Below are 15,365 nucleotides of genomic sequence, written 5' to 3' on the forward strand. Positions count from 1 at the left end.
TCGGCTTGTCACCAAAAGCACTCACAAACTTCTACAGATGCACAATCGAGAGCATCCTGTCGGGCTGTATCACCGCCTGGTACGGCAACTGCTCCGCCCACAACCGTAAGGCTCTCCAGAGGGTAGTGAGGTCTGCACAACGCATCACCGGGGGCAAACTACCTGCCCTCCAGGATACCTACACCACCTGATGTCACAGGAAGGCCATAAAGATCATCAAGGACAACAACCACCCGAGCCACTGCCTGTTCACCCCGCTATCATCCAGAAGGCGAGGTCAGTACAAGTGCATCAAAGCTGGGACCAAGAGACTGAAAAACAGCTTCTATCTCAAGGCCATAAGACTGTTAAACGGCCACCACTAACATTGAGGGGCTGCTGCCAACACACTGACTCAACTCCAGCCACTTTAATAATGGGAATTGATGGGAAATGATGTAAAATATATCACTAGCCACTTTAAACAATGCTACCTAATATAATGTTTACATACCCTACATTATTCATCTCATATGCATACGTATATACTGTACTCTATATCATCGACTGTATCTTTATGTAATACATGTATCACTAGCCACTTTAACTATGCCACTTTGTTTACATACTAATCTCATATGTATATACTGTACTCAATGCCATCTACTGTATCTTGCCTATGCCGCTCTCTACCATCACTCATTCATATATCTTTATGTATATATTCTTTATCCCCTTACACTTGTGTCTATAAGGTAGTAGTTTTGGAATTGTTAGCTAGATTACTTGTTGGTTATTACTGCATTGTCGGAACTAGAAGCACAAGCATTTCGCTACACTCGCATTAACATCTGCTAACCATGTGTATGTGACAAATAAAATTTGATTGGATTTGTTGTCTGTATGGAACAGAGTGACTGTATCTGTTGTCTGTATGGGACGGTGAGTGACTGTACCTGTTGTTGTCGTTCTCTGCTCTCTTCACTGCAGCTCTGAGCTCCTGGTTGGAGGAGTGGATGGCCTCCTTGTCTCGGATCTCGTCCCCCAGCAGCCTCCTGAGGTCCAGCACCTCCTTCCTCTGGTCGTCCCTCTCCTGAGCCACTTCCCTCAGCTCCCTGTGGGACTCGATCAGCTCTTCCCGCCCTGCGTCACGTTCATCCTCTGCCCGATGGAGGTCCCGCCGAAGACCCTCCACCTAGCAGGACCAGGGAATGGAGATGAGAGGAGGAGCTCACTGAGGCTACAAACCAGAGGTGGAGGCCGGACTCGAACCCAAGAGACCACGTTGGACTCGATTCAATCCGTATTGCAGAAGTCCCTCTTTATAGCGTGATTGCAGAGGCAGTGTTTACTGTGTACGCAGTCTCCGCGAACGCAGAAACATTGTCTCAACATTTGTATTACGTTATAACGCAGATATTCTGGGATACGGATTGAAATCTAGGCCCAAGACTGCTTCAAATTAACCAGACCAAGGAAGGCAGGACAGGGGAGGAGAGGTGGAGGGAGGAGAGGGGAGGAGAGGGAGGAGGGAGGAGAGGGGAGGAGAGGTGGAGGGAGGACAGGAGGGAGGAGAGGGGAGGAGAGGTGGAGGGAGGAGAGGGGAGGAGAGGTGGAGGAAGGAGAGGGGAGGAGAGGTGGAGGGAGAAGAGGGGAGAAGAGGTGGAGGGAGGAGAGGGGAGGAGAGGTGGAGGGAGGAGAGGGGAGCAGAGGTGGAGGGAGGAGAGGGGAGGAGAGGAGGGAGGAGAGGGGAGGAGAGGAGGGAGGAGAGGGGAGGAGAGGTGGAGGGAGGAGAGGTGGAGGGAGGAGAGGTGGAGGAAGGAGAGGGGAGGAGAGGTGGAGGGAGAAGAGGGGAGAAGAGGTGGAGGGAGGAGAGGGGAGGAGAGGTGGAGGGAGGAGAGGGGAGCAGAGGTGGAGGGAGGAGAGGGGAGGAGAGGAGGGAGGAGAGGGGAGGAGAGGGGATGAGAGGTGGAGGGAGGAGAGGGGAGGGCAGGGAGAAGTGACGAGAGGAGGGAGGAGAGGGGAGGGCAGGGAGAAGTGACGAGAGGAGGGAGGAGAGGGGAGGAGAGGAGGGAGGAGAGGGGAGGAGAGGTGGAGGGAGGAGAGGGGAGGGAAGAGAGGAGGGAGGAGGGAGGAGAGGAGGGAGGAGAGGGGAGGGAGGAGAGAGGAGAGGGGAGAGATGAGGGAGGAGGGAGGAGAGGGGAGGGAGAGGCATGATGTTTATACAGGTCACATAATGTTTTCTTCTCATCAATTCTAATCCTCTCCCTTTCCAACCCATCAAACTTAATTTCAGGGAAATGGGGGGGGGGGGGGGGGGGGGTAGAATATCCTGGGTTCAAATACTATTCAAAATCATTCATAAGCGTTTGATTTAGTCTGCTTGAAGTGCGAAATGTTCGTATGATGGACTACTGCATTGATCCACAGTGCCAGCCAAGCTCGATCAAGCTCAGCTAAAGTATTGGGAATAATTCAAATACTATTTGAATCCAGGTCTGGAGGGTAGAGGAGAGCCCTCTGATTGTGGTCCTCAAGTAGATGAGAGTGAAGCTAGGGGAACCTGTCCCATCTCATCGGAGCCTGCCTCTCCCTGCAGCAGGAGAGAAAATAAACACTGCCCCAACTGACTTATTTACACTAGGGGTTAACTCCAACTTTGATTTCATTATATTACCAAGAGCACTCTTGCTCTCTCTTGCTCTCTCTCTCTCTCTCTCAATTCAAATCAATTTAAGGGCTTTATTACCATGGGAAACATATGTTTTTCATTGCTAAAGCAAGTGAAATAGATAATAAACAAAAGTGAAATAAACAATTTAAAAAATGAACAGTCAACATTAAACTCACGAAAGTTCCAAGAGAATAAAGACATTTAAAATGTCATATTATGTGGAAATAGTTAAAGTACAAAAGGGAAAATAAATAAACAAATATAGGTTGTATTTACAATGGTGTTTGTTCTTCACTGGTTGCCCTTTTCTTGTAGATATGGGAGTTACCTCTCTCTCTCTCTCTCTCTCTCTCTCTCCCTCTCTCTCTCTCTCTCTCTCTCTCTCTCTCTCTCTCTCTCTCTCCATCTCTCTCTCTCTCTCTCTCTCTCCATCTCTCTCTCTCTCCCTCCCTCTCTCCCTCTCTCCCTCTCTCTCTCTCTCTCTCTCTCTCTCTCTCTCCTCCGCTCTACCCCCCCATGTTGTCCCCTTGTTGTACATTCTCACTCTGTCTCTGTCATTGTCAGACATGAGAATCCTGAGCTTGGATGAGTCTAATAATCAAACAAGGGAAGAGCGGGGAGGTTCTAATAATCAAACAAGGGAAGATCAGGGAGATTCTAATAATCAAACAAGGGAAGAGCAGGGAGGTTCTAATAATCAAACAAGGGAAGAGCAGGGAGGTTCTAATAGTCAAACAAGGGAAGATCAGGGAGGTTCTAATAATCAAACAAGGGAAGATCAGGGAGGTTCTAATAATCAAACAAGGGAAGATCAGGGAGGTTCTGCCATGTCTGACAGTGTCTTTTATAGCTCTCTCAGAGACAAGCCTGTGCACCAAATGGCACTCTATTAAGTGCCCTACTTTTGACTCAGGCTCTGGTCCAAAATAGTGCGCTATAAACCTAAGGGAATAGGCTGTTAATTGAGATGCAGGTACCACCAGCACCATACTCCTTCCCTCCCATTCTTCACCAGCACCACACTCCTAACCTCCCATTCTTCACCAGCACCACACTCCTTCCCTCCCATTCTTCACCAGCACCATACTCCTTCCCTCCCATTCTTCACCAGCACCACACTCCTTCCCTCCCATTCTTCACCAGCACCATACTCCTTCCCTCCCATTCTTCACCAGCACCACACTCCTTCCCTCCCATTCTTCACCAGCACCACACTCCTTCCCTCCCATTCTTCACCAGCACCACACTCCTTCCCTCCCATTCTTCACCAGCACCACACTCCGTCCCTCCCATTCTTCACCAGCACCATACTCCTTCCCTCCCATTCTTCACCAGCACCACACTCCTTCCCTCCCATTCTTCACCAGCACCACACTCCTTCCCTCTCATTCTTCACCAGCACCACACTCCTTCCCTCCCATTCTTCACCAGCACCACACTCCTTCCCTCTCATTCTTCACCAGCACCATACTCCTTCCCTCCCATTCTTCACCAGCACCACACTCCTTCCCTCCCATTCTTCACCAGCACCACACTCCTTCCCTCCCATTCTTCACCAGCACCACACTCCTTCCCTCCCATTCTTCACCAGCACCACACTCCTTCCCTCCCATTCTTCACCAGCACCACACTCCTTCCCTCCCATTCTTCACCAGCACCACACTCCTTCCCTCCCATTCTTCACCAGCACCACACTCCTTCCCTCCCATTCTTCACCAGCACCACACTCCTTCCCTCCCATTCTTCACCAGCACCACACTCCGTCCCTCCCATTCTTCACCAGCACCATACTCCTTCCCTCCCATTCTTCACCAGCACCACACTCCTTCCCTCCCATTCTTCACAGTCTGAACTCACTGAACTTTACAGCACCACGATGCCTACTCCACCCATGCTCTACCAAGGTTTTACAGCACCACGATGCCTACTCCACCCATGCTCTACCAAGGTTTTACAGCACCACGATGCCTACTCCACCCATGCTCTACCAAGGTTTTACAGCACCACGATGCCTACTCCACCCATGCTCTACCAAGGTTTTACAGCACCACGATGCCTACTCCACCCATGCTCTACCAAGGTTTTCCAGCACACAGCTTTGACCTGCTACAGTAACTATGTTGGTATTGTACTTTAAACTATGTGTAGGCAGGTTGTTTAGGATTCAAAATTCAGAAAGGCACATCTGAGCTGTCTTTTTTTTTGCAGGTAACAGTTGAATAAAATGGATAAAGGAAGAATAAAAAACAAGGACATTTCTAAGTGACCCCCAAACTCTTGAACGGTAGTGTATGTCTATGTCCTGGGAAATACTCTTGTTACTTACAACCTCATGCTAATCGCATTAGCCTACGTTAGCTCAACCGTTCCGTGAGGCCAGGGGGGGGGGGGGGGGACTGTTAAACAACAAGAACTGTTAAACAAATACAAAACTCGTAAGAAAAATTGTAGACATATTTACACATCTGAAATTGGATAGGTACTTTTAAATCCCTGAATCCAAAGCTTCAGATACAAATGTCCTAAGTAATGCTGTGCACAGTTGGTCAAGTCCAGTAAAAGAGCGCGCATGTCCTCATTTTATAAATGGCAATATAAATACGAAAACCGCTGGGAGAACTCACAGATGTGGAACGCAACATAACGGTGAGGTATTGGTAGTGTGTACTGCGTTCATTCGAATTGGCAAGAAGTTATTTTGTCAGTTCCACATGGGCCCAGCTTGCATTTCTCCGTGACAGGCGCATTCCCACAATGCACCACTCCGCCATAAAGCACTGTGTCCCTGGGCTGTGTCCGTAAGGATGGCGTTGCATCTCACGAATGAGGGCAATGACCTCTTTCTTCCTTGAGAGTATGAGAGCGGGTCTCTCCTCCGTTCTAGCAGGACTCACACGATAGTACACACCACCACTCTCACTGCCACTTGCCTGCCACTTCAACAACCCAAAAGGCTCTTTTAAGAGTCACTTGATGAATGGAAATAAGTATTGAGACTCTCTGGTTATCTAGGCAAGTTCCCTAGGTAACCAGAGAGTGAGAGAGGGAAGGACTGCTCACTAGAGTGCGTCCCAAATGGTGAACTGGTGGAAACTATTTCCTACTATTCTGTTTAGAGTCTATTTCCTAGTGTACTATTCTGATCAGGGTCTATTTCCTAGTGTACTATTCTGATCAGGGTCTATTTCCTAGTGTACTATTCTGATCAGGGTCTATTTCCTAGTGTACCAGTCTGATCAGGGACTATTTCCTAGTGTGCTATTCTGATCAGGGACTATTTCCTAGTGTACTATTCTGATCAGGGACTATTTCCTAGTGTACTATTCTGATCAGGGTCTATTTCCTAGTGTACTATTCTGATCAGGGACTATTTCCTAGTGTACTATTCTGATCAGGGACTATTTCCTAGTGTACTATTCTGATCAGGGTCTATTTCCTAGTGTACTATTCTGATCAGGGACTATTTCCTAGTGTACTATTCTGATCAAGGACTATTTCCTAGTGTACTATTCTGATCAGGGTCTATTTTCTAGTGTACTATTCTGATCAGGGACTATTTCCTAGTGTACTATTCTGATCAGGGTCTATTTCCTAGTGTACTATTCTGATCAGGGACTATTTCCTAGTGTACTATTCTGATCAGGGACTATTTCCTAGTGTACTATTCTGATCAGGGTCTATTTCCTAGTGTACTATTCTGATCAGGGTCTATTTCCTAGTGTACTATTCTGATCAGGGACTATTTCCTCGTGTACTATTCTGATCAGGGACTACACTACACTGGTGAAGAGTACTATCATCTATCTAGACACAGTACTATCATCTATCTAGTCACAGTACTATCATCTATCTAGTCACAGCCACCTATCTAGACACAGTACTATCATCTATCTAGTCACAGTACTATCCCTCTATCTAGTCACAGTACTATCATCTATCTAGACACAGTACTATCATCTATCTAGTCACATTAGTCAGTAGTAGAGGGTGAGGCAGAGAGTAGAGGATGAGACAGGGAGGAGTGGGTGAGGCAGGGAGTCTGGAGAGGGTGAGGCAGGGAGGGAGGAGAGGGTGAGGGAGGGAGGAGAGGCTGATGCAGGGAGGGAGGAGAGGGTGAGGCAGGGAGGGAGGAGAGGCTGAGGCAGCGAGGGAGGAGAGGGTGAGGCAGGGAGGGAGGAGAGTGTGAGGCAGGGAGGGAGGAGAGGGTGAGGCAGGGAGGAGTGGGTGAGGCAGGGAGTCTGGAGAGGGTGAGGCAGGGAGGGAGGAGAGGGTGAGGGAGGGAGGAGAGGCTGATGCAGGGAGGGAGGAGCGGGTGAGGCAGGGAGGGAGGAGAGGCTGAGGCAGCGAGGGAGGAGAGGGTGAGGCAGGGAGGGAGGAGAGTGTGAGGCAGGGAGGGAGGAGAGGGTGAGGCAGGGAGGTGAGTGTGAGGCAGGGAGGAAGTAGGTGAGGCAGGGAGGGAGGAGAGGGTGAGGGATGGAGGAGAGGCTGAGGCAGGGAGGGAGGAGAGGGTGAGGCAGGGAGGAGAGTGTGAGGCAGGGAGAAGAGGGTTAGGCAGGGAGGAGAGGATGAGGCAGGGAGGGAGGAGAGGATGAGGCAGGGAGGGAGGAGAGGGTGAGGGAGGGAAGGAAGAGAGGCTGAGGCAGGGAGGGAGGAGGAGAGGGAGAAGGAGGGTGGAGAGGGTGAGGGAGAGGTTGAGGCAGGGAGGAGAGGAGGTGAGGCAGGGCATTGAGGGTGAGGCAGGGAGGAGAGGGTGAGGCTGGGAGGAGAGGGTGAGGCAGGGAGGAGAGGAAAGGAGAAGGTGAGGCAGGGAGGAGAGGATGAGGCAGGGTGGAAAGGGTGTGGCAGGGAGGAGAGGGTGAGGCAGGGAGGGAGGAGAGGGTGAGGCAGGGAGGAGAGGAAGAAGGAGGGAGGAGAGGGTGAAAGAGGGAGTTTATTCTTTTCACATGGTTGAAGAATAACTAGAAGAAGATGCTTTATTGTCCATTCAGTCGCAGGGAAATATAAATGTGTGTTCTGCTTCATCCCAACCCCCTCTAGAGAACAAACACACATAGAGGTTGGAGAGAGACAAGCAGTGGTAGCAGCAGTAGTAAAGATGGAGTGTCCCCTCACCTCAATGCATGATTGATCTATTGAATGAAGGGCCACTCACCTCATGTCGTGCTGTTTCTCTCTGCTGGTTGAGCTCTCTGACCTGCTCAGTCAGACTCTTCTCTGATGACTCATGGGAACTCAGAGACTCCTCGAAGCGAGAACGCAGGGACTGCAGCTCACACTGAAGACCTGATATACTGTCCTAAAGAGATCGACAGAGAGAGGAAGGGAGGGGGGGGGGGGGGACTAAGAGATCAAATGGGTCGAGAGATGGATTTAAATATTTGTTTAAAAGCTAGAGGAAAGAGCTTATTGTTAGTTATGTGACAGTCTTAACAATGTTTTCTCTCTCATCTCCCAAACCAGTCATCATGTCTCCGTCACGGTTACCGGGCCGAGGTCAATTTTTATTTGAATTCAGTCAAATCAAGAAGTAAATCGACATTCCAATTCAATAAACTGAAAAGGAAAAGATATTGAAAAGATGATAAGATATTTATTTCATAAGTTGTTTAATTTTTTCCCCAATTAAAATCACTTCCAATTGACCCCAACCATCATGGTTCCCTACCTTGTCCTGTTCGTGAAGGCTCAGAGCATCTCTCCTGCCTCTCTCCATCTCCAGCCTTGCTGTCTCCAGATCCTGCTGTAGGCCTGCCAGCCTCTCTGTCAGGGCTGCCTTCTCCCCCTCCTTCTGGGACAGGGCCTGGGCCATGGAAATAGAGTTACAATTACATTATTTAGTGGTGTCTAGTACTTTAAAGTACTACTTAAGTTGTTTTTTGGGGGTCTGTACATTACTTTACAATTTATATTTTTATATTTATGACTTTTACTTTACTACATTCCTAAAGAAAATAATGTATTTTTTACTCCACACATTTTCCCTGATACGCAAAAGTACTAGTTACATTTTGAATGCTTAGCAGGACAGGAACATGGTCCAATTCACACACTTATCAAGAGAACGTCCCTGGTCATCCCTACTGCCTCTGATCTGGAGGACTCACTAAACAGAGAACATCCCTGGTCATCACTACTGCCTCTGATCTGGAGGACTCACTAAACAGAGAACATCCCTGGTCATCCCTACTGCCTCTGATCTGGAGGACTCACTAAACAGAGAACATCCCTGGTCATCCCTACTGCCTCTGATCTGGAGGACTCACTAAACAGAGAACATCCCTGGTCATCCCTACTGTCTCTGATCTGGAGGACTCACTAAACAGAGAACATCCCTGGTCATCCCTACTGCCTCTGATCTGGAGGACTCACTAAACAGAGAAAATCCCTGGTCATCCCTACTGCCTCTGATCTGGAGGACTCACTAAACAGAGAACATCCCTGGTCATCCCTACTACCTCTGATCTGAAGGACTCACTAAACAGAGAACATCCCTGGTCATCTCTACTGCCTCTGATCTGGAGGACTCACTAAACAGAGAACATCCCTGGTCATCCCTACTGCCTCTGATCTGGAGGACTCACTAAACAGAGAACATCCCTGGTCATCCCTACTGTCTCTGATCTGGAGGACTCACTAAACAGAGAACATCCCTGGTCATCCCTACTGCCTCTGATCTGGAGGACTCACTAAACAGAGAAAATCCCTGGTCATCCCTACTGCCTCTGATCTGGAGGACTCACTAAACAGAGAACATCCCTGGTCATCCCTACTGCCTCTGATCTGAAGGACTCACTAAACAGAGAACATCCCTGGTCATCTCTACTGCCTCTGATCTGGAGGACTCACTAAACAGAGAACATCCCTGGTCATCCCTACTGCCTCTGATCTGGAGGACTCACTAAACAGAGAACATCCCTGGTCATCCCTACTGCCTCTGATCTGGAGGACTCACTAAACAGAGAACATCCCTGGTCATCCCTACTGCCTCTGATCTGGAGGACTCACTAAACAGAGAACATCCCTGGTCGTCCCTACTGCCTCTGATCTGGAGGACTCATTAAACAGAGAACATCCCTGGTCGTCCCTACTGCCTCTGATCTAGAGGACTCATTAAACAGAGAACATCCCTGGTCATCCCTACTGCCTCTGATCTGGAGGACTCACTAAACACAAATGCTTTATCTCTAAATGACCTCTGAGTGTTGGAGTGTACCCCTGGCTATCTGTAAATGACCTCTGAGTGTTGGAGTGTACCCCTGGCTATCTGTAAATGACCTCTGAGTGTTGGAGTGTACCCCTGGCTATCTGTAAATTACCTCTGAGTGTTGGAGTGTACCCCTGGCTATCTGTAAATTACCTCTGAGTGTTGGAGTGTACCCCTGGCTATCTGTAAATTACCTCTGAGTGTTGGAGTGTACCCCTGGCTATCTGTAAATTACCTCTGAGTGTTGGAGTGTACCCCTGGCTATCTGTAAATGACCTCTGAGTGTTGGAGTGTACCCCTGGCTATCTGTAAATTACCTCTGAGTGTTGGAGTGTACCCCTGGCTATCTGTAAATTACCTCTGAGTGTTGGAGTGTACCCCTGGCTATCTGTAAATTACCTCTGAGTGTTGGAGTGTACCCCTGGCTATCTGTAAATTACCTCTGAGTGTTGGAGTGTACCCCTGGCTATCTGTAAATGACCTCTGAGTGTTGGAGTGTACCCCTGGCTATCTGTAAATGACCTCTGAGTGTTAGAGTGTACCCCTGGCTATCTGTAAATGACCTCTGAGTGTTAGAGTGTACCCCTGGCTATCTGTAAATGACCTCTGAGTGTTAGAGTGTACCCCTGGCTATCCATACATAAAAAAAAGAAAATAAAATGGTGTCATCGGCTTAAAAAGAAGGAATTTGAAATTATTTATATTTTTAACTTTTGATACTATATTTATAACCAAATACTTTTATACTTTTAAAAAACACCCTAGAAACACCAGGGCTACATGATGGGAATAGCTCTCGCTGTTTCCCTGTCCTCAGGACATGTAAAGATGTCCACACACACACACACGCACAAACGCACACACACACACACACGTAGATACACACACACACACACACACACACACACACACACACACACACACACACACACACACAGACACAGACACACACACACGTAGATACACACACACACACACACACACACACACACAGACACAGACACACACACACGTAGATACACACACACACACACACACACACACACACACACTCACACACCTCTACCTGTTGTTTTGTGCTCTCGGCCTGCAGCAGACTATTGTTGCAGACTTGTTGCAGCCGAACCATCTCCTCTTGCAGCTGCTGCAGGTCAGCCTGACTCTGCAAACGCTTCTGCTCACAATGGGATCGTAGCTGGGTCTCTGCACGCTCCCTCTGCAGGGTTAGGTTCACACACTGCTGTTCCTGTACATCACACACACACGCACACACACACACACACACGCACGCACGCACACGCACAAACACACACACACACACACACACACACACACACACACACACACGTCAGTCATGTACTGTACTGTACTGTAGAGATCAGTCTGTTATGTACTGTACTATAGAGATCAGTCAGTTATGTACTGTAGAGATCAGTCAGTTATGTACTGTACTATACTATAGAGATCAGTCTGTTATGTACTGCACTATAGAGATCAGTCTGTTATGTAATGTACTGTAGAGATCAGTCAGTTATGTACTGTACTATAGAGATCAGTCTGTTATGTACTGTACTGTACTATAGAGATCAGTCTGTTATGTACTGTAGAGATCAGGCTGTTATGTACTGTACTGTAGAGATCAGTCAGTTATGTACTGTACTATAGAGATCAGTCTGTTATGTACTGTACTGTAGAGATCAGTCTGTTATGTACTGTACTATAGAGATCAGTCTGTTATGTACTGTAGAGATCAGTCTGTTATGTACTATAATATAGAGATCAGTCTGGTATGTACTGTAGAGATCAGTCAGTTATGTACTGTACTATAGAGATCAGTCTGTTATGTACTGTACTATAGAGATCAGTCAGTTATGTACTGTAGAGATCAGTCTGTTATGTACTGTACTATAGATATCAGTCAGTTATGTACTATAGAGATCAGTCAGTTATGTACTGTACTATACTATAGAGATCAGTCTGTTATGTACTGTACTGTAGAGATCAGTCTGTTATGTACCGTACTATAGAGATCAGTCAGTTATGTACTGTAGAGATCAGTCTGTTATGTACTGTACTATAGATATCAGTCAGTTATGTACTATAGAGATCAGTCTGTTATGTACTGTACTATAGAGACCAGTCTGTTATGTACTGTACTATAGAGATCAGTCAGTTATGGACTATAGAGATCAGTCTGTTATGTACTGTACTATAGAGATCAGTCTGTTATGTACTGTACTATACTATAGAGATCAGTCTGTTATGTACTGTACTATAGAGATCAGTCTGTTATGTACTGTACTATACTATAGAGATCAGTCTGTTATGTACTGTACTATAGAGACCAGTCAGTTATGTACTGTACTGTACTATAGAGATCAGTCTGTTATGTACTGTACTATAGAGATCAGTCTGTTATGTACTATAGAGATCAGTCAGTTATGTACTGTACTATACTATAGAGATCAGTCTGTTATGTACTGTAGAGATCAGTCTGTTATGTACTGTACTGTAGAGATCAGTCAGTTATGTACTGTACTATAGAGATCAGTCTGTTATGTACTGTACTGTACTATAGAGATCAGTCAGTTATGTACTGTAGAGATCAGTCTGTTATGTACTATAATATAGAGATCAGTCTGTTATGTACTGTAGAGATCAGTCAGTTATGTACTGTACTGTAGAGATCAGTCAGTTATGTACTGTAGAGATCAGTCAGTCATGTACTGTCCTATAGAGATCAGTCAGTTATGTACTGTACTATAGAGATCAGTCTGTTATGTACTGTACTGTACTATAGAGATCAGTCAGTTATGTACTGTAGAGATCAGTCTGTTATGTACTGTACTATAGAGATCAGTCAGTTATGTACTATAGAGATCAGTCAGTTATGTACTGTACTATACTATAGAGATCAGTCTGTTATGTACTGTAGAGATCAGTCTGTTATGTACTGTACTGTAGACATCAGTCAGTTATGTACTATAGAGATCAGTCTGTTATGTACTGTACTGTACTATAGAGATCAGTCTGTTATGTACTGTACTGTACTGTAGAGATCAGTCTGTTATGTACTGTACTATAGAGATCAGTCAGTTATGTACTATAGAGATCAGTCTGTTATGTACTGTACTGTACTATAGAGATCAGTCTGTTATGTACTGTACTATAGAGATCAGTCTGTTATGTACTGTAGAGATCAGTCTGTTATGTACTATAATATAGAGATCAGTCTGGTATGTACTGTAGAGATCAGTCAGTTATGTACTGTACTGTAGAGATCAGTCAGTTATGTACTGTACTATAGAGATCAGTCTGTTATGTACTGTACTATAGAGATCAGTCAGTTATGTACTGTAGAGATCAGTCTGTTATGTACTGTACTATAGATATCAGTCAGTTATGTACTATAGAGATCAGTCAGTTATGTACTGTACTATACTATAGAGATCAGTCTGTTATGTACTGTACTGTAGAGATCAGTCTGTTATGTACCGTACTATAGAGATCAGTCAGTTATGTACTGTAGAGATCAGTCTGTTATGTACTGTACTATAGATATCAGTCAGTTATGTACTATAGAGATCAGTCTGTTATGTACTGTACTATAGAGACCAGTCTGTTATGTACTGTACTATAGAGATCAGTCAGTTATGTACTATAGAGATCAGTCTGTTATGTACTGTACTATAGAGATCAGTCTGTTATGTACTGTACTATACTATAGAGATCAGTCTGTTATGTACTGTACTATAGAGATCAGTCTGTTATGTACTGTACTGTACTATAGAGATAGGTCTGTTATGTACTGTACTATAGAGATCAGTCTGTTATGTACTATAGAGATCAGTCAGTTATGTACTGTACTATACTATAGAGATCAGTCTGTTATGTACTGTAGAGATCAGTCTGTTATGTACTGTACTGTAGAGATCAGTCAGTTATGTACTGTACTATAGAGATCAGTCTGTTATGTACTGTACTGTAGAGATCAGTCTGTTATGTACTGTACTATAGAGATCAGTCTGTGATGTACTGTAGAGATCAGTCTGTTATGTACTATAATATAGAGATCAGTCTGTTATGTACTGTAGAGATCAGTCAGTTATGTACTGTACTGTAGAGATCAGTCAGTTATGTACTGTAGAGATCAGTCAGTCATGTACTGTCCTATAGAGATCAGTCAGTTATGTACTGTACTATAGAGATCAGTCTGTTATGTACTGTACTGTACTATAGAGATCAGTCAGTTATGTACTGTAGAGATCAGTCTGTTATGTACTGTACTATAGAGATCAGTCAGTTATGTACTATAGAGATCAGTCAGTTATGTACTGTACTATACTATAGAGATCAGTCTGTTATGTACTGTAGAGATCAGTCTGTTATGTACTGTACTGTAGACATCAGTCAGTTATGTACTATAGAGATCAGTCTGTTATGTACTGTACTGTACTATAGAGATCAGTCTGTTATGTACTGTACTGTACTGTAGAGATCAGTCTGTTATGTACTGTACTATAGAGATCAGTCAGTTATGTACTATAGAGATCAGTCTGTCATGTACTGTACTGTACTATAGAGATCAGTCTGTTATGTACTGTACAATAGAGATCAGTCAGTTATGTACTGTACTATAGAGATCAGTCTGTTATATACTGTACTATAGAGATCAGTCTAATATGTACTGTACTGTAGAGATCAGTCTGTTATGTACCGTACTATAGAGATCAGTCTGTTATGTACTGTACTGTACTATAGAGATCAGTCTGTTATGTACTGTACTATAGAGATCAGTCTGTTATATACTGTACTATAGAGATCAGTCTAATATGTACTGTACTGTAGAGATCAGTCTGTTATGTACCGTACTATAGAGATCAGTCTGTTATGTACTGTACTGTACTATAGAGATCAGTCTGTTATGTACTATAGAGATCAGTCAGTTATGTACTGTACTATAGAGATCAGTCAGTTATGTACTGTACTATAGAGATCAGTCAGTTATGTACTGTACTATAGAGATCAGTCAGTTATGTACTGTACTATAGAGATCAGTCTGTTATGTACTGTAGAGATCAGTCTGTTATGTACTGTACTATAGAGATCAGTCTGTTATGTACTGTACTATACTATAGAGATCAGTCAGTTATGTACTGTACTATACTATAGAGATCAGTCTGTTATGTACTGTACTATACTATAGAGATCAGTCAGTTATGTACTGTACTATACTATAGAGATCAGTCTGTTATATACTGTACTATACTATAGAGATCAGGCTGTTATGTACTGTAGAGATCAGTCTGTTATGTACTGTACTATAGAGATCAGTCTGTTATGTACTGTACTATAGAGATCAGTCTGTTATGTACTGTACTATAGAGATCAGTCAGTTATGTACTGTACTATAGAGATCAGTCAGTTATGTACTGTACTGTAGAGATCAGTATGTTATGTACTGTACTATAGAGATCAGTCAGTTATGTATTGTACTATAGAGATCAG

The 15,365-nt window shown here is 45.0% G+C and overlaps 1 protein-coding gene across 1 annotated transcript in view; it reads right to left on the reverse strand.

The window, feature by feature from the left end:
- Window positions 1-15,365, reverse strand: part of LOC139414230 (ciliary rootlet coiled-coil, rootletin family member 2) — a 103,665-nt gene that overhangs the window by 55,251 nt on the left and 33,049 nt on the right. Inside the window, exons 9-12 of the mRNA XM_071162131.1 lie at window positions 10,924-11,103; window positions 8,319-8,453; window positions 7,806-7,949; window positions 936-1,174 (exon numbers count right to left, since the gene is read on the reverse strand). Coding sequence (XP_071018232.1) covers window positions 936-1,174; window positions 7,806-7,949; window positions 8,319-8,453; window positions 10,924-11,103 — 698 coding nt within the window. The remainder of the gene's footprint in view (window positions 1-935; window positions 1,175-7,805; window positions 7,950-8,318; window positions 8,454-10,923; window positions 11,104-15,365) is intronic.

Source organism: Oncorhynchus clarkii, chromosome 1 (assembly GCF_045791955.1).
Source record: "Oncorhynchus clarkii lewisi isolate Uvic-CL-2024 chromosome 1, UVic_Ocla_1.0, whole genome shotgun sequence".
Taxonomy (NCBI): domain Eukaryota; kingdom Metazoa; phylum Chordata; class Actinopteri; order Salmoniformes; family Salmonidae; genus Oncorhynchus; species Oncorhynchus clarkii.